Source organism: Amborella trichopoda, chromosome 2 (assembly GCF_054954075.1).
Source record: "Amborella trichopoda isolate Santa Cruz 75 chromosome 2, AtrichopodaSantaCruz75HAP2 v2.0, whole genome shotgun sequence".
NCBI lineage: Eukaryota > Viridiplantae > Streptophyta > Magnoliopsida > Amborellales > Amborellaceae > Amborella > Amborella trichopoda.
Genome location: NC_142337.1, coordinates 64,393,257 through 64,413,996, shown reverse-complemented (window position 1 = coordinate 64,413,996; position 20,740 = coordinate 64,393,257). Strand labels below are relative to the sequence as shown.

Here is a 20,740-nt window from a genome sequence, read left to right as displayed (position 1 = left end):
AACAATTGCTTGAAAAGAGAGGTAGCAATAGTTTGAATATTTAATTATGCTTTTAACAACTAATAATATTAATATATACTGTACTTTTCCTTTTTATAAAAAAGGACAACAAAAAATAACAACACCCTCATTTAAGTGTCGATACTGCATTAATGATCAATGACATCATCCAACACAATCACTCAAATTTTGATATATCTAAAGAAAAATTGTTTCATGCGGGCTGGACTGTACGACTACATATGCAGTCCAAAAAGTGTAAAACATCCGTCTTAAAGATAGATACAAGAAGGTGTTACATCTAAAAAAAATGAGAACCAACAGTCCAAATGTTTTCTTACTAAAAGTATTATTTCTATTTCTAAAAATTTACTTATTTTTTCATATTCATGATAATCCATTTCAAAAATATATTTATTTATAGGTCTGCATTTCTACAAAATGCGGGCTTGGCCGCATAGAAACCAAGTCCATACTTAAATGTCGACGCATGACAAGAAGTGGTGTCCAACATGGCATCTACTGACCAAAAACTTGCATATATATATTCTTTCCTTTTGATTATTGGAATGTTTGATGATAAATACATGTGTGGCTCAAATTCATCATACACCTCCTGATGAGAGCGACATTGAAACTTGCAATGAACGTTTCTAAAATATGGAGCCCCACCTCTAAGAACCATAACTCCTTAATTTCTCGAATTCCCCAATACCTAATTAATATTAGAAAATTGTAATTAATCCCTATGGTCAACATAAGCACATGATTACTGATAATAGGGAATCAAGTCTCCACTATTGATTATAAAGTCAATTGTGCTCTATAAAATTTTAACATGGGTACTGTACCTCTCACTATTTATCACACGTAATTAAGAAATAAAAACCCAAGAGGGCATATACAATAATGCATATTATCATGGAAATATATTATAAAAATTGATCAGGTCATCAAACCAGGATTTGATAGAGAGAAAACCGGTATAACTATCGGTTGAACTAGTTGGATTAGATTTCAAAAAGAAATAAAAATGAGAATAATAGTTTAAAGATGTAGCATGTATTACAAACAATTTATCCAACTTAGCATAACCAGTTTAACCAACCAATATTGGTTGGTCTGACTGGCAAAAAATGGTCACATATTAATCTTGATTGATTTTTACTAACTTTGATTTTTGGTTTCGACTAAATTAGCCAAAACATTAGTTTGCAATCCAACTCGTCAGACCAAGGTGATCCAATCTGATATTGATAAATATGGATGGAGAAGCTATGGTCATGTGCTCTAGCCATCCAATGAACCAAAGCAAGTCCATCATTCTATTGAACGATAATATCAGGTGTAGCACGGTTCTCGTATAATCCTATGCACCATAGTTTGGATTCCTAAAGCAAGAAAAAATAGGAAAAGTATTGCTCATTATGAGAAAGGTGCGGTTTATATAAGGTTGCAACATTGTTTGTAGAAGTAAAGTTATGATGCTCTATGCCATCCATTTTAGTTGGGCGATATAGATTAGGCAAAGTTTCTAATATAGTTTCAAAAAGGGGCACATCTCTTGAGTATCCAACTAAGAGTACAACATTATATGAACTTCTCAAGTAAGGTTACAACATTATATTAATCTGAGAAAAGTTGGATACATTTTAAAGAAGAGTGAGGCCCCTTTTACTATCGAAGTAAGGGGCACCTCTAAATTTTGTGCGGGAATGTAGTTCCGATGTAAGAAAACTTATGATGGTATGAAAATATATTCTAATCCGTAGTTATAAAGTAAAATTTCAAATACGATATAAATCATGCAGATATATAAACATTTAAAATATTGCAAATAAACAGTCGAGATAACTTACTACAATATTAATATGTATACTATTTTCAAGACTAATTCTTTTCTTTTTTTTTTCATATCCCTACATCGCAGGGTTGGATAATCAAATAGAGGGTTTTCGAATATCGAAACAATCTCTTCTAGAGGATTTCTAAAGTTCACCTTACTTTAAATTGTCAATAATTTAAAGTTGACACCATATGTAAATTTTTTCCTTTTTTTGAATTTTAAGAAGGAAAAAGTTTATATTGGGTGTCAATCGTATACTGTATTCTATTCAAGTAAGCGACACCTCAAAAACACATCAGAGAAAATTGTCTGATATTAGAAAACCCTCAAATTGATAATCTCAGTCTGTGTTCAAAAGACATATCGTTGGGACGGATAATCCACCCCCAATTCCAATCTAGATCTATTGGATAGGTGCTCTAGATCATTCTCGGATCCAGATTGGTGATCCAAAAAAGTTAAAAGTAAATGAAATAAAAAAAAAGAAACTAAAATGGCAGTGGGGCCTTAGGGAGACCAAGGACAACATTAGATAAGCTCAAATAAAAAACAAAAAAGAAAAGAAAGGAAGGTTTTAGAGGGGAAGCAGTATGGGACCCATATAATTTCAAAACTAGTTTGGTCTTTGACTAATTGTGCATCCCGAATTAGCGATCCGAATCGACAATAATTAGGTTTTAAAACAAAGAAGAAGTTTATATAAAATTGAGGTTTTAAACAATCAAATTAGAGCCCACCTCAAAAATTTTACTAGAAGAGGTTGTTTTGAGGCCCAAATATCGTGAAATCGATCAACTCGACATCTAGATGCATAGACATGAGGAAAAAAATGGATTTCAAGTTTTTGAAATAATACATCTTGTAACATATTTTTGGATTATCAATTTTAAAGATTTTCAAGTTGTCATAGATCTGCGTGATCTACACTATTTTTAAAGCTTTAAATTTTATAACTAAAGATAAAAATATATTTTAAGGCTATCACAAATATTTTCAGTATTAAAACTATATTTCTCAATACTATTTGAAGGTGTGCTTTTACTTTGATTGTTTTTAGAGTCTCGGCTCTATACAAACCGCACCCTTAAAAATAACATCTTTCTATGTATGAAAAAATAGCATAAAAAAATCTATACATACTAAAAAGAAGAGCTCTGAGTCGCGGTGATATCTCCACAGCGTGGTATCCATTTCTACCGTTGACACCCTTCAAAATGTAACTTACCGATCCATTTAAAACCTGATTTCCCCACTTCACTTAATTACTGAAAAAAAAAAAAGAACAGCCTTAAGAAAATTGGTGGCGTGTTTGTTGCCAGTCCGAAATCCGAATGACTCGTGCCGCCTACATTTTCTTCATCACAGCCGAGAGGAACGTAGAGAGGGCTGCAGAGAGAGAAAGGTAGAGAGAGAAAGAGAAAGGTCGAGAAGACTGTTTGGATTCTCGAGAGAGAGGGCATCGTGCCGTCTACATTCTTCTTAATGACTACAAAACGGTAGAGAGAGAAAACACCGTCACAGTCGAGATAGAGCGGACCACCACTATAGTAACTTCAGAAAGAGGAGGGGTGTGAGAGAGAGAAAGGCTAAGCTCTTGAGAGAAGTATAGAGAGAGAAAGGGAATAATGGAGAGTGAAGCTTGTGCCAAATCGGTTTTGGTGGTGGGATTAGATGAGAGCCCAGAGAGTTTTCACGCATTGGAATGGACACTGGATCATATAATGTGTCCCCTTGCTGGAAATTCCCCCTTCAAGCTTGTAATTGTTCATGCAAAGCCCCCTGTAACTTCATATCTTGCCATGCCAGGACCTGGTATTCCTCGTTTCCCCCAAAAGAAATCATCCAAGTTTCTTCTTTTGTGATGACTCATGGTGTATGATTTTTCTGGAAAAAAAACCCATTTGAAATTGGTGGTTTCTTTCTGCTGTTTTTTACTCTCTTTTTCTATATATTGGGTGAGTGGAAATTCTGGTTTAAGAACTTCGGACAGAGAGAAAAGAGGAAATATCTGATTCTGGATCGATTATTCAGGGTGATCTGATAGGAGGAGGTTTCATTTCTGGATCAATTATTCAGGGTCATTATTTCAAAGAACAAGAAGACTTGTTTCTGGCTTTTCTGATTTCCTAGTGCTAAGATTATTATTTTTTAAGTAGTATTAAGTTTTTAGTATCCAAAAACCTATTCAATAGATCTGGATGCTCATGTGTGTGTGTGAGAGAGAGAGAAACTGTGTGTGTTTGTTTTGAGATTTTAGCAGCACCCCATAATTTTTCTTTCAATTTTTTATTCCAAGCACTTCATATACGAGAGTGCACCAAATCATTTTTTTGGTTTTCCTTTGTTTTGATTTTGTACGGTTGGTTTTCTTTGTTTGTATTGATATTGAATGGTCGAGTGGTAGGAGCAATTGAGGTTTTGCCACTTGTGGAGGCTGGTCTAAAGAAGTCTGCTGAGAGGATTGTGCAACGAGCATCTGATATTTGCAAGGCCAAATCTGTGAGGGTCTCTGTATCATCTCTATCAATTCCAATAAGAAAAATTAGTCTATGTTTTATTAAGAAATTAATGGATGACAGTTTAAATGTAGAGAAAAGGAATTTATTAGCAAAATTTATTATGAATTTTCTATCGGATAATTCGGCTGTCCGAATTAAACTTGGGAAATGGTGTGGCAATTATCGATGACTGACCAGTCAAGCCTGCCCGATCCCGATTCCTACAAAAGGGTAGGTCAGCTTGTTTAGGGTTTTGGGGCAAACTTTAAGCTTTCGAAGCCGTGACCTTCCTTGCCGAAACTGTTAATTGGTGATGTTCACAACAATTATGCAATTAAATCGTTGAATTCCTATCCTTTTGGGCATTGGTAACTATTAAGTGGTGTCCTAGTAGAAAATATTTAATGTATGTGGAGATCATTTGTTTGGTCTTTAGACTTTTCAGTCTAATTCAATTGATCTTCGTTCCAATTGATAAATAATGCAAGATCTGTTATTCTTTTCAATATTTAGTTGTTCTATTGACATCATGCTTCAATTCCTGAATCTTTACAATGTTCCTAGTTTCACAATGGTTTTCATTAGACAATTAGTTCATTAATTTTACCTTCTCTTATTTGTTCATGATGCTTGCTACATTTAGGACCTTCCAATTGGGGCAGTGATTTGGATTGTCCATAAATTATGTTATGTTTAGACTTTAGCCTATCTTATGGACCTTTCCGAATCTTCTTGTGGTACTTTATGAAATTTTAAAGATTGCATCTTTGCCTTTGGATGCTTAGGAAAACTGTTAGTTCTTGTATTTGTTTCCCTGCACAGTACTGTTGAATTTTCATGTCGTTCATTATGATTTATGGGGTTCGTCCGCGTTTTATACTGAAGTAAGATAACTTTGCTTGGTTATTTATAATGATGCTATGGCTAAGGTGTGCATGTATACACTCATTCAAATCCTAAAAAACATCATTAAGGTATGATACTTTTTCCTTGCTCATCATAATAGGATTGCTTAATTTCAAAGATCTGTAAAGATATAAGGATGTGGTTTCGGGGTTAGTATATTATATTTTTAGGAAGTTTGAACAACATGCAAGATACCATGGAATTATTCATCAACGATCTTGGCCTTTTTTCAATCAAGTGTGGTTTCAAATTTTGGGCAGATAAAATTTCCTACCATTGTCTCTCAATTAGGAATCCTTCATTAAATCATGATAGTATTGTGTTTCGGGAAGGTACCCATCCTGTAAAACTCAGGGTGTATGTAAAATCACCCAACAATTTCATTTCTATAGCCTGGTTCTAATTATCTCGAAACCAATATATATTAATCTTTGTTCTGTTGAAATTTTTGAATCCTCAGCAAAAGCTTATAAAAAAGGTTCAGGCATTAGTGGCATGATAATTTTGCAACCTGGGATGAATCTTTTTTCCTTTTTTTAAAAAAAATCAGCTATTATTCAATGCTTAGTTGCGAAATGGAGTTTTTGGTCTCTAAACCATTGGAAATCGTGACAGGTAAATGACTTTACAACTGAGGTGGTGGAAGGTGATGCAAGGAATGTTCTCTGTGAGGCTGTCGAGAAACACCAAGCAACCATGTTGGCAGTGGGTAGCCATGGTTATGGAGCCATTAAAAGGTACGTAAACATGATTCTTACTTTGTCATATTTAATGGATGTAATTAGCTTGCTTCTTAATGGAGAAACAAGATTCATGAAGGCGACCCACACACACACAAAGGCATAACACATGCTCTGTTACTTGGTGGATTTTAACCCCATGTTTTTAATTTCTGAAATATCAGGGCGGTGCTGGGCAGTGTAAGCGACTACTGTTCTCACCACGCTCACTGCACCGTCATGATCGTGAAGAAGCCCAAGCATAAGCACTGATAGTTTCAAGTACTTCCATGTTCAAACTTCGAACTCTGGAGATGGTTGTGTTTTAGCCTTATAAATTGTATAAGTTTGGAGTGTGGTGTCTCCAAAAATAAATTGCCTTGCCTGCCAATCATGTAATGTAACTTGCAAATTTAAAGTGTGGGGAACTACATGCCTAGTAAAAAATTACGATTTGAAAAAGTACTCAAAGAGACTATTTACTTCTAATACAAGGACGTCACAACCACTATTCTTCGTCAAATTTTAAATCGGGGCAGTCATGAGTGGGTCATTCATTAAACAAAGTTTAGAAGAAAAAAAAATCTCAAATTTTTGTGACTTACTTCTAGTCATCTAATTTGACATCTAATGATTAAGAGCAATTGTGACCCATTTATATTGTGACCTCCTTGTTACAAATATAAATAATCTCATAATATACAATCCCTTATAATTTTTACGAAGTTGCAAAGAAAGTTTGGTATTAGTTGATGGAAAGCAGCTATTTTGCCCATTATCTTTAGGGATTGTCTATAAAGATATCATTTATCTTTTGTATATGGGATCACAATCATTCGTGTAAGAGTGGTTGTAAGAGTGACGGTATTAGTTGATGCAAAGCTACTATTTTGCTATTTATCTTTAAGGATTGTCTACAAAAAAATCATTTATTTTTTGTACATGGGGTTATAATCATTCTTGTAAGAGGATTGTAAGAGTCACTAAATAGACACAGAATTCAAAAAAAACAAATTCTTGGACTTTGTGATTCACCTTCAATCCATCCAATTTGACATTTAAGTGGAAAGAGTTGTAACCACCGTGTATAAAAAATAAATGGTCTTTTAATAGATAATTCTTTATCTTTAAACCCAATCCCATCCACGTTTTGTCAGCTAATTGAGTGAAGATTGTCCTAGCATGGCTTCGGCCACCCCAGGACCCTAGATGCACAGACCAAGCTAGAAGGCCTCGGCTTAGGCCCGGCCCGAGTTTATCTGTTTTACGGGACATTCTAAAGGACAAAAAATCTATTAAGGAACTTGAAAAAGATATCGTTAAGTAGAGCCCCCACTCGTTTCTTATGTATTATATTACTTTTAAAACCCGTTCTCTTTCTCCCAAGAAACAAATAAGTTCCTTTTTCTCATTAACCTAGAAATCAACCCCCCTCTCTCTCTCTCTGCACAAAGTCGAATCTTACTAATTCTTTTCTTTCTGCATACGGACAATTGACACTTCGTATATCTATATACTCCCCCCTTCATCCAGCCGTCCAATTCAAATCAAGTGTATCCAGCCGTCCAATTCAAATTAAGTGAGGCACTGACTGATTTAAATTTGATACTTCATAATATTTAATTTTTGAAAAAAATGTACAATAAGACCATTTATCTTTGACACAAAAGGTCTCAATTAATCTTGACCATTGGATGTGAAATTGAGTGGCTACATTTATTGTATTGACCACGCTCAAAGTTCAAAAAAAAAAAATTTGAATTTTGTTAGACATCCAAGTATGGTTATAGGTAATTATGATACAATCCCTTAATTTTTAGCTATGAATATGAAATGTGGTACATACCATCATCTCAATGGGGCATAACTATAATGATCAAAATATCTCATAAAACTTTCAAAGGTATTTGGGTTATTTTATTGGGAGTATATTGTTTTTGCCAAAAATTTGATGTCAATATAGGTTGTAAATAAAAAAAAAAAATTGTAAATACATGACAATTGGGGCAGCTTAACTGGACAGGCAGAACTTTCAAAGGTATTTGGGTTGTTTTATTGAGAATATTTTTTTTTATATTTTTTACGCCAAAAATTTTGATGTCGATATAGGTTGTAAAAAAAAAAAAAAGTGTAAATACGTGACATTGTGATTGGGGGCGACTTAACTGGACAGGCGGATAGGGAGAAACATATATGTTTCATGTGGTAGCTTAACTGGACAGGCGGATAGGGAGAAACAGGCGGATAAGGAGAAATATATATGTTTTATGCGGTAGCTTAACTGTACAGGTGGATAGAGAGAAACATATATGTTTTATGTAGTAGAGAAAGCTTACTAGAGAAAGCATAGAAAGCTTGCCCTCTTTTTCTATTTCTAATGTTTCTTCCTCACTACACAATCAATCCTAGTCTCTGTTTCTTCCGATCTAGACCTGCACAAGGTCAATCCTATTAGTTTCTCTTTCCTCTACCCCTAACCCACAAGCCTTTCTCAATTAAGCACAGGCTCATTGCAATGCCCGAGCCTCAAAAACCATTCTAAACTTTTAACCGCATTGCACATTCTCTACACAGGCCAGTGAGAACATGCTTTCAAGCCATCCCGTCAGCATTAGGGAGTGGAAATGGATCAGGTCACTACATGTTCCAGACAAGTACTATCGGGGTATGGAACTAAACAATGGACCCGATGGGTCAAGTAGACCTGACTTGGGTGAGCCTGGACCCTAACGAGTTAGGTCTGCATCAAGATCAACCCAACCCAACCCAACCCTTTATGTATAAAAAGTAAACATAAATATAATATCATGTATTATAAAAAAGATTGTCAACCGAGAGATATTAATCTTTTACACATAGAAATCACAATCATTTTTACTCATTAAATGTCAAATTGGATGACTTAAGATAAATCATAAATCCGAGAATTTGGATCTATTCAATGACACTCTTACAACCAACCATTTTTTTAATTTAAAAAAAAAAAAAATTATAACCTCAATGTACAAAAGATAAATAGTTTCTTAATAGAGAATACTACTACAAAACATATAATATATGGTTCCAAGGTTATCAAAACGCATCTGTTATTTTGTTTTTAAGATTTAACCCGCAATGACCCAACACTCCAAATTTAATAAAACGAACATATTAATCTTAAATCACAAATTAAACTCTAGACCATCCTTAAGAAATATTCATCCACCCACCCAATCAATCAGACGAATTAAGAGACCTGTTACCGTAACCTTATTTTCATCACCCCAAACATATCAAAATTATCCAAATACCATCTAAATTCTCTCCCAGACGAAAACCAAATCAAAGAGAAGAACAAATCCTTTTGGCACTCCACACCGTTATTTCTCTCTTTGGAATTATTTGGCGTATAGATCATTGATATCATGCTAGGCACTCCACATTCTGTTATTTCTCTCTTTGGAATTATTTGGCGTATAGATCATTGATATCATGCTAGACATTCCACATACTGTTATTTCTCTCTTTGGAATTATTCGGGGTATAGAACATTGATATCAATGCTAGGCACTCCACATACTGTTATTTCTCTCTTTTGGAATTATTTGGAGTATAGATCATTGATATCATGCTAGCAAAGACCAGATCATTCATTTCAAGAGATTTTCTCTTGCTCATAATCACTAAAACACAATACTTTCGGCACTCCACATACTATTATTTCTCTCTTTGGAATTATTTGGAGTATAGATCATTGCTATCATGCTAGCTAGCAAAGACAAGATCATTCATTTCAAGAGATTTTCTCTTGCTCATAATCACTAAAACATAATATAATGAATCCCAAATTGACATCATTCTAGCAAAGAATGATCATTCATTTCAAAAGATTTTCTCTGGCTCATAGATCATAATCACTAAAACACAATATAATGAATCCCAAATTGACATCATGCTAGCAAAGACAAGATCATTCATTTCAAGAGATTTTCTCTTGAAAATAATCACTAAAACACATTACTTTCGGCACTCCACATACTGTTATTTCTCTCTTTGGAATTATACTGTTATTTCTCTCTTTGAAATTATTTGGAGTATAGATCATTGATATCATGCTAGCAAAAGACGAGATTTTCTCTTGCTCATAATCACTAAAACACAATATAATCAATCCCAAATTGACATCATTCTAGCAAAGACAAGATCAATCATTTCAAGATATTTTCTCTTGCTCATAGATCATAATCACTTAAACACAATATAATGAATCCCATATTGACATTAGACAAAATCATTCATTTCGAGAGATTTTCTCCCGCTCATAGCTCATAATCACTAAAACACAATATAATGAATCCCAAATTATCCCAAATTTGTGACAGGAAAGAAAAACATAGACGCATAAACTCATAAACTACATAGAAAAACACGCATAAACTCATAAACTCATAAACTACATAGACAAGCATAACTACATAGACAAAGCATAAGGTGTCCCGTCTTATTCGTCTCAGATAAATATCAAACTCATAAACATCACAAAGGAATCAAAAACCAAACCCATAAACATCACAAAGGAATCGAAAACCAAACTGCTACCTCTCTAAAAAAACCTTTAAAAAAAAAGGAAGAAAAATATAAATTATCTCCCCTCATCATTAACACTTGACCTCCTTCAATCCGTAAGCAAAATACAAGAATGTAGGATCAGTTGCACCTTCCTTATAGTATGCAAATACAAGGCTAGAATCATCGTGCATGCTCTCTCCAACGAAACTGTGGAACCATCATGAGAAAATATTATGATTCATCAGTAATGAAAATATTATGATTCATAAGGAATATAAACACATTTCACAAAATGGCACCAGTCTTGAATCAAGAATTAAAAGGATTTTTTTAGTAAAGTCCACTGTATTTCACAACCCAATCAACAATTAGAAGAGTTTTTTTTAAAATCCACTGCACTTCACAACCCAATCAACTAGAAGAGTTTTTTTTAGTAAAGTCCACTGTATTTCACAACCCAAATATATTTCACTGAATCAACAATTAGAAGACTTAGGACATCATAAAATGGAAATAGAACAATTGTATACAAAATGACTAAACTAAGCTCATCTCCAAGCTTAAGTACATATACAACCAGCTTAAGTACATATGCAACCATCGACTACCTTACTGTCACCACCACACTATCTCAGGAAGAGGGGAGACGAAACAACTCTTGGTCTAGGAGAGATGGGCATCGAGGAGGGATACTTTGGTGAAGGACCAGGTTTGGGTCCAAAGGGCAATTATGTCATATGTTTAAACTTTAGGCTTACTTTGGTGAAGGACCAGGTTAGGGTCCAAAGGGCAATTACGTCAGATGTTCATATGATTGCCAAGTGAATAATATACAACACAATATACCTTTGAGGCAGTAAAGGCATATGAAAACGCAAATATAAGTGGAACAACAGTTATATAAGAAAAAACAAGCAATATTTTGATTACAAACATACGTAGGGTATAGATCACCAATCAACCAATCAAAAAAAATGAAGATCTAAAGGCCATTGAATGGCAATATGCCCTCCATAACAAAAGCATAGGCCCACTAGTATTTCCTGATATCCAAGCCAATATGCCCCCCCCCCCAGACTATGGATGGCAATAACAAAAGCATAGGTCCAATAGTATTTCCTGATATCTAAGCCAATATGCCTCCCCAACTACTGACTATGGATGGCAATAACAAAAGCGTAGGTCGAGTAATATTTCCTGATATCTAGCCCTAAGTTAAGGGCATAACTAGAAAAATATACTCAATGTCAGATTCTCTAGTTCTTCCTCTTTTTACTCATGCCCAAAAACTTCTTTAGTGGTCAGAGAAATCCATGACCTTGTCCATAATTTGATATTTTAACTCTTGATATTTTAACTCAGCAAATAAAGGCTACGACAAATGCAAAACACTGAAAAAACCACTCCATTAGGAACTTCTTTAGTGGTCAGAGAAATCCATGACCTTGTCCATAATTTGATATTTTTACTCAGCAAATAGAGGCTACGACAAATGCGAAACACTGAAAAAACCACTCCATTAGGAAGCGGTAGGAGAGGAACTCCATATATAAGTGAAGTATGGGGGGATTTTCTAGATAAAAGTATAAGTAAAGCATGGGGGGATTTTCTAGATAAAAGTGCCGGTCATATCAGGTTCACAATCCTAATGTCCTAGGGACAAATACAGTCCTACAAACAAATACAAAAAGAAAAGAAGTGCCGGTTATATCAGGTGCACAATCTTAATGTCCTAGGGACAAATACAAAAAGAAGTGCCGGGTGCACAATCCTAATGTCCTAGGGACAAATACAAAAAGAAGTGCCGGTTATATCAGGTGCACAATCCTAATGTCCTAGGGACAAAAACAAAAAGAAGGGCCAGTTATATCAGGTGCACAATCCTAATGTCCTAGGGACAATTCCTAGGGACAAATACAAAAAGAAGGGCCGGTTATATCAGGTGCACAATCCTAATGTCCTAGGGACATATACAAAAAGAAGGGCCGGTTATATCAGGTTATATCAGGTGCACAATCCTAATGTCCTGGGGTCAGGTGCACAATCCTAATGTGCTAGGGTCGATCTAGGAGTCACGCAAGAAAGCTACAGGCCAAACACTAAAGAAGACAAAGCGGTGGTGTAATTAGTCCTTAGTAATGAATTAGTCATGTAACGATCAATCTATGAGAAAGAACTAGTGTGCTTGAGTATAAGCCTGGCCTATTTGAATTTCACACAATCCTAATGTCCTAGGAACAAATAAAGTCCTACAAACAAATAATACTAAGATTCTCCAAATACTCCTAATGTCCTACTATAAACAAATACAGTCCTACAAACAAATACAAAAAGAAAATACTCCTAATGTCCTACAAACAAATACAGCCCTACAAATCCTACAAACAAATACAAAAAGAAGACCAAGATTCTCCAAATACTCCTAATGTCTTACAAACAAATACAAACAAACAAATACAAAAAGAAGACTAAGATTCTCCAAATATTCCTAATGTCCTACAAACAAATACAATCCTACAAACAAATACAAAAAGAATATACTCCAAATGTCCTACAAACAAATGCAGTCCTACAAACAAATACAAAAAGAAAATACTTCCTACAAACAAATACTGTCCTACATATCCCACGAACAAATACAAAAAAAAGATTCTCCAAATACTTACAATTGTCTTACAAATCCTACAAACAAATACAAAAAGAAGACTAAGATTCTCCAAATACTCCAAATGTCCTACAAACAAATACAGTCCTACAAACAAATGCAAAAAGAAAATACTCCTAATGTCCTACAAACAAATATGGTCCTACAAATCCTACAAACAAATCCAAAAAGAACAAACAAATACAAAAAGAAGATTCTTCAAATACTTACAATTGAAGGTCCTTCAATTTTCCCAGTAAATATTTAGTTGCCCCCTCAATATGCTTCTTAAAAATTTCTTGTTGCTCCGTATCCAACTTGGGGGTGAGCAACTTAATGTACTTCTTGATGTAACTGACAAACATTTTCTTGTCAAAAGGAGGTTGCTCCTGAAACAATTGCATGTACCAGTACATGTTATCACTCTGATCTCAACACAAAAAATAAAAAATATAGAGATGATGATGATAAATTGGAAAGGGATTTTTTTTATCTTTTAGGGGAGGGGGAGAAGAGAGAGAGCCAACCTGAAGCCTAAATGTGTCAACAATATCAACTACTTTCACAGCCTGGTCATCAACACCTTCACCTTCATCGGCGCCCTCAGCAGATGGGTTTGCACCAATGTCAACATCAATTGCTCCTTGAACAACCCACTATTGAATAATTGAAGAAAAAAGCAGAACACCAGGCTAACTTTTCAGATAGATACTTCAATTATGGTGTTAGAAAAAAAAAGGCAGCTGGAATTAGAAAGGAATGTAACAAAGCAATACAGAAATTCACCAACCTTTCCGTCAACTTCCCAGAGCATCCCATTCTCCATTTCCTTGTATGGAAAAGAGTCAGACAGAAGCTCATCTCCTGCATTCATAGAGAGGAAGCAACATGTCAATAAAACTCAAAAACCTCATGTGTATCACAAAATATGAAATATGTGTATGCCAAGAATTGATTAAAAATCACTTTTTTTTTCTTCCTTAAGAATTCACACAGCTATAAAAACGAAGAAAGAGAATGCCCAAAAATAGAAACACTATTACCACAGAAAGAAAGGTGGATGGACGACATCAAAGATAACAGATAATATTGATGATCTTTTTGGTACAAAGCATGTAGCAGCTACCAATCAAGAATTAAGATCTTCCCAAAAACTCAGAAACCAAAGCATTTGTCAATCCCAAATTTGTATAAGACTTGACAAGTACCGAACCCTATACAAATGCTATTAATACAAATATACACTCTATCTTGGACTCCAGCCTTATAGTTCTGTATCTTTGACATGTTTGGCCCTCCTTTAGACTTGGAAATTAGACACCAATTAAAAAAATGACGATTAATAAATAGTTGGCTGTCCTTTAGAGACATAATTGAGCTGATGCTATCGATGGAAATCAACTATTCATTGGGGCTCATTACGTGTGTTCTTTGTTAACTCAATATGTCCTCTAAAATTGCACAAAGCTAATCTGGACTCAACTTTTACCCTTCCCTTGCAGGGCGAGAAAACCAGAAGCTATACAACAAATCTAAAAAGATAAAAGAAGAAAAGGAAAAAATTTTCTTCTTCTATTTGCACTCCTAAAAATTCAGCTCGCAGCAAACAACACCACATCGTGCTATAATAGAGGGAATTCCACTCAAAACAGAACAGAATTTCCTAACAACTACATCTAACCCTCACATCTCAGTAGAACCTAATACATAGCGGTCACCGTCTCTAGCAAAATTGGATCTCATCATATGAGACAAGTCAGCTTACCAAGAATGATCAGCAGTTACAAACATGGTAGTATGAGGACGTACAAAACTCTAACAATACAAAACACTAGCAATTTGAAAACGAAAACAGTAGAAAAAATAAATTATACCTATACAAGTTGCATCCTATATGAGTTCAATCATAGTTCAATATCGTAAACCCCATCTAGCAAATACAAGAATGTGAATCAAAGGTAAACAATTCAATTCATATTTGGGATCGCAATCAAGCTCCTCCGTAAGAAGAAGAAAAAAACCCAAATTTTCTAAGGCGAGAGACTCAGATTAGAAGTGGAAACAATATTCAGCATGCTCCATAACAAACAACATTCCACATGCTATGTAGCAACAAAGCATATATAGCACTTTAGTCTATCTGCAAAAAAGCTGCAAAGGCAACAATTCCCGAAACATTATGGGCAATAAGAAATAAATTCATGAACGAGTGCGAGACATAAAATTAAGGGAAAAAAGAGAGAGAGAGAGAGAGAGCGTGCGTCTCATAAAAAAGCAGCGTATTCAACATCAACCGCAAAAATAAAAGCATAACAATAAAAACCCTAATACAACATGGATTTCCTTGAAATCCCCAACTAAAAAACATAAAATCCAGAAAATCCCAAAAACATAAAATCCAGACATTCCCGATCCATGAGAAGGTACTACGTAAACAAACAAACGTAAGTTCCAGTAAACCCTAGATCTGTTGCTTTCTCAAAATCAATCCAATTCTAAAGACCAAAGACCAAAAGATACGAATAAGATTTACAAAAAAAAAAAAAAAATTAGACCAAAAGATACCAATAAGATTTGCGAAAAAAAAAAAAATTAAATCATGTATTAGAGAGAAGGAAGAAACATGTAGAAAGAGAACGAATCTAGAGAGAGAAACATGTAGAAAGAGAGAATCTAAAGAGCGAAAGTAACCTGTGAGGAAAGAATCTAGAGAGAGAGAAACATGTACTAAGAGAAAAAATCTAGAGAGAGAAAGTAACCTGTGAGCAGATCCTGGTACACCAACATGATTTATGGCGGGCGATATATTGAAGGTGTTCTGAAACCACCCTGGCTAGAAGAGAGAGAAAACGAAGAGAGAGAAAGATAACCAGGGACAGAGAGCTTTCATGAAGGACTCAATGCCCATATATAGGGCAAGGGTTTAGTCAGGATATTACTAGATGACGATAATATCCTTATTCGGTGCAAGTGCTTCCCCGAAATGCCACTGCTTTCAATCTAGAATTTCAACTTTGTCCGCGATAAGATTTTCCCGGTTGGTCGAGAAATATATGGTTTGGCGACCTCGTATCAGTATAAAATGGAGCATGATGACTTTGAAATTTACAAGCACCTTTTTAATGGCTCAGATTAGATCAAGCAATATCCAATGGTCATATTCATGGCCATATCCAATCATCAGAACAAGTATCATGATTTGTATGAAACTCAAGATAAATATTAATTTTATATAGGGAAATTAAATAACATAATAATATAATATTTTAAATAAAAATAACAAAATATTTCTATTTGTGTTTCGACCATTTTTTTTGTTAGAAGTATTTTTATACTATCTTTATTTGGTTTTTCTTTATAAAAAATCAACTTACAGCTTAACATTCGTATAAATATAAATTTAAAATAAAAAAAATAAAACACAAAATTATTTTGTATCATCCATATGAAGCTAGGTTCAATTTAAACTGTCCATTCCTTTTTGTTTGCATTCATTTAATTTAAAACATATTTATAAATATTAAAAAATAAAAAATGGACGGTTCAAATGATGTATCGCCAAAACATTAAGACTTTAAATCTATTTTTTTTCATATCTATAAGAAGGATATTCCTATTGCCAAAAGACTTCATGGATTAGTTTCTTTTTTTTAGCCTTATAAAATTCTTTTTTTAGCCTTATACAATTCTTACCAATTTAGAGGTTCAAGGGGCAACAAGAACTTCAATATCCAAGTCCGAACTTTCCGCGATAAAATTTCATTGTTTTCGTAACTGATAATGACATAATATCCAATGTCAAAAGATTATATGCTCCCACGGGAGCATATTGTCCATTCTTTCTCTCAGTTAAAAACTCATAGTAATAAGAGAACTCCAAATTGTTAGATATAATTTCTCTATATCAACATTCGACGAAAATAAACATTCAAACTTTGCGGAACTTCTTAAAATTATTAACTTGTAGCAATTTCATTAATCCAATAAGCAATAGAGAGCATAAAGAGATTAAATGGCAAATAGAAGCATTAGGGTCTAACAGCCGAGAGGAAGGAAGCACCATGTTTTTTTTATCTTGAAATTCAATTGGATCTCAAAAAAAATTATCGAAATTTTTCTTTTAAGTAATGTTTTATTGAAATTTTTTGTTTTTGTTTTGTTTTTTTTTGAGAAATTATCACATATATACCTTAATTCTCGTCTATTTAAAAAAAACACTTTTAACTTTCATGAACCTCGTCCACACATTTTTTTTTCAATTTTGGACATTTTTTTTACCAAAATAATTTTTGCGAAAGTTGTATTACCGTAAAACTTTTAACTTTTATAAACCTCTCCCACACCTTTTGTCTTCAATTTTGGATTTTTTTTTTTATCGAAATAACCTTTACAGCAGTCATATTACTGTAAAGCACAATTACGGTGCTTAAATACCTTTGTCTTCAATTTTGGACTTTTTTTTACCAAAATAACCTTTACGGCAGTCGTATTACCGTAAAGCACAATTACGGTACTTAAATACCACCTTTGTCTTTAATTTTGGACTTTTTTTTTTACCAAAATAACCTCTACGACAGTTGTATTACCGTGAAACACAATTACAGTACTTAAATACTGTAAAAACTAAAATGTTATACGGCATTTTAAGTATGGTAAAAACTAACCCATGTTATATGGCATTTAAATACCGTACAAACTAACCCGTGTAATACGGCATTTTAAGTACAGTAAAACTAACCCATGTTATACGGCACTCGAAATGCGATCAACATTTTCTAGTGTTTATATTTATCTGTTTCATTCTGTTTATATTTATCTATTTCATCTCTCTATTTTTTAAAAAATTTATCTCTCTAATTCTTTTTAATATTTATCTCATATTTTTCTCTCTAATTTTTTATTCTCTTCTTTCTCTCTCTAACTCTCCTTCTCTCGTATAACAAGCTATGTGTACCTTACCATCCCCTATAAAAAACCCCTTCAACTCTATCCCCTATGAAATTAGATAGAGTCAGATTTGTATCGTGTTGAAATCGTATTTGTTGACTTGATGAGGTAAGTAAAGAGAGAAGAGAGTTATTGAGTGAAAAGATTTAGAAAGAGAAAGATAAGATAAAAAAAATTAGAGAGAAAAAATAAAAGATAAATATTGAAAAGAATTAGAGAGACAAATAAGTGATAAATATAAAAAGAATTAGAGAGATGAAAGAGATAAATATGAACAAGAGAAAAAGGTTTACGGCATTTTGAGTGTGGTATAACATGGGTTAGTTTTTATAATAGTTAAAATGCGGTATAATATGTGGTCATTTTTACAATACTTAAAATACCGTATAATACCGTAATTGGCTTGGTATAATAACATAATTGGCTTCACAGTAATATGAATACCGTGAAGGTTATTTTGGTATAAAAAAAAACCCAAAATTGAAGAAAAGCGGTTTTGGCGAGGTTTATGAAAGTTGTTAGTTTTTTCTAAATAGACAAAAATTAAGATATATTTGTAATAATTTCCCTTTTTTTTACCATAGCACATTTACTTCATTAATGATTCAATAGTATTACAAAGATACAGGAAAAAACAAAAAAATCATAGAAAATGTTCTTCGAAAATCAGTAAATCCCCTATGTAGACTCCCATACTACCTCAGACCATCCGCAATTGTATTAGCCTCCCTATAAATATGATGAAAATACATTTTCATTTGCATAGTAATATCTATGACTTCCATCTATTTGCTCTTCAATATCCACGGTGAACGAGGCCAAGGCTGGCCTGATCCAGGCCCGGCCTGTTGCGACCCTTAAGACTAATAGGGAAAGAAGTAATGTACCCTGTTTTCTTTATCTTAAAAATTTGTATTGAAAATATTTATTTTAAGGGATTGTTTGGTTTAAACAATCAAAGTAGAGTATACTCCGCAGGACTACAGTATACCCCCACTGAAGTAGTAATTTACATTGCACGCCGTTAACCCCTATGCCTTAAATGACTAAACTACCCCTGCTTATTCATATACGCACTTCTAATGGAGACTATGAGAAGGTAAGCATTTTCCACAATAAAAACTTTATTGAAAGGTTAAAAGGAAATTATATCAGAAGAAACGATAAGATAATCAAGCCCAACACCCCTTTTAGCCAAAGCATCAGCAACCCCATTAGCCTTTCAAAAAAAAATATTGTTTTCGAAAATAATATTGTTTTTCGAAAATTCGAAGTTGCCAAACCAATTGGGTTACTCAATGAGCTACCATCAAAATTAATCTTAAGGCAGTCGAAAGGGGAAGCACACCACAATGCCTTGGGCCGAAACTTTCTTACTCCGAGTGAAAAAAGACTAGAAAGATTGGCCATGACATCCACTTTTGTAATTTCCCATCCCTCTTTAGTCACAGAAAGACATGACCAAATTGACTGTTGAATTAATAGAATGACCTTTTGGCATGGTAAAGCAACACCTTCAAATGTTCTTATATTAATTTCTTTTCAGATTTCTCACAACAGTATACCTACTGCAATCTCCCAAACAACTCTCTCTGTCTTAGGGAAGAAAGGCCAGAGAGGGCTAAGAGGGCATTTCACATACCTTCTGCGACATTACCATAGAAACACCAACTAAGCATTACCATAGAAACACCAACCAAGCTAAACAACCAGTGCCAGATCCGAGAGGAAAAAAGGTGATGCATCATCTAGTGTGCAACAGATTCACCATCTTGTTTGCAAAGTAAGTAAACATTACGCAGAATTTCACCCCACTTCATAAGGTTGTCAATAGTAAAAATCTTATGATGTCCCGATGAAGAGCATAACTTTATGGGGAATAGGCCATTTCCAGATATAAACAATCTCAATAATGGACCACCTATAGCGATCATTAAAAAATATTCTAGTGATAAAATAATATTTTTCAATAGATTTTTTAAGTGCACCTTACCTCTACAGTATAAAGTTAGATCTTATATATTTTTTTCTTAAACAAAAGCCATGCGCTGCATCAGCTTCAAAATTCAACCTAAATCCAATCCAGCACGCCACGAGTCAAGTAGATCTATAAACACTCAATAAATATTAGAAATTGTTAGTCCAAATAGTATATTACAAGATGCACTATTTTTAATACTCAAAGTCCCTATTTTTTCATGTCCAACATCTAAAAGTCAAAATGATTAATTAGCGAGCTTTCCATCATTCGAACAATAGTTTTTGATGGGTTTTTAAGGAGCACCCCATTTCTATAGTATAAAGCTGAGGCTTTATATAAACTTTTTCTTTTAAATGGTGTGTCCTACTGCATCAAGTTAATGGGGGACACGCCTAATAGGAGTGGCGGCCTCTCTTGAAAGTAAGGGGCAAAATTGGGTCAAAGAATAAAGTAAAAAGAATATCCCACATGTCTCCAAAAAGATGCGTTGCCATTCTTTTTGAGGCTCTAAACAATCAAATTAGATTCTATCTCAAAAATTTCAATAGAAGAAGTTTTTTTTGATGCTCAAATATCTTCAAATTGGTCATCTCGACATCAAGATGCATAGACATGAGAAAAAAAATGGATTTCAAGTTTTGAAAAAAGTGT

At 33.9% G+C, this 20,740-nt stretch overlaps 2 protein-coding genes across 2 annotated transcripts; one reads left to right on the top strand and one right to left on the bottom strand.

Moving 5' to 3' along the window:
* The first annotated feature begins 3,410 nt into the window (after positions 1-3,410).
* On the top strand, positions 3,411-6,431 carry LOC18430343 (Adenine nucleotide alpha hydrolases-like superfamily protein). Its single transcript, XM_006840501.4, has 4 exons — positions 3,411-3,658; positions 4,251-4,345; positions 5,866-5,987; positions 6,155-6,431. Exons 1-4 carry the CDS (start codon positions 3,472-3,474, stop codon positions 6,240-6,242), a joined length of 492 nt encoding a protein of 163 aa, XP_006840564.1. The 5' UTR covers positions 3,411-3,471; the 3' UTR covers positions 6,243-6,431.
* Positions 6,432-10,383: 3,952 nt separating this feature from the next.
* On the bottom strand, positions 10,384-16,045 carry LOC18430344 (translationally-controlled tumor protein homolog). The gene is made up of 5 exons (XM_006840502.4): positions 15,921-16,045; positions 13,952-14,025; positions 13,689-13,817; positions 13,393-13,550; positions 10,384-10,724 (listed from the first exon to the last, which is right to left on the bottom strand). Exons 1-5 carry the CDS (start codon positions 15,946-15,948, stop codon positions 10,607-10,609), a joined length of 507 nt encoding a protein of 168 aa, XP_006840565.1. The 5' UTR covers positions 15,949-16,045; the 3' UTR covers positions 10,384-10,606.
* Between the last annotated feature and the right edge of the window lie 4,695 nt (positions 16,046-20,740).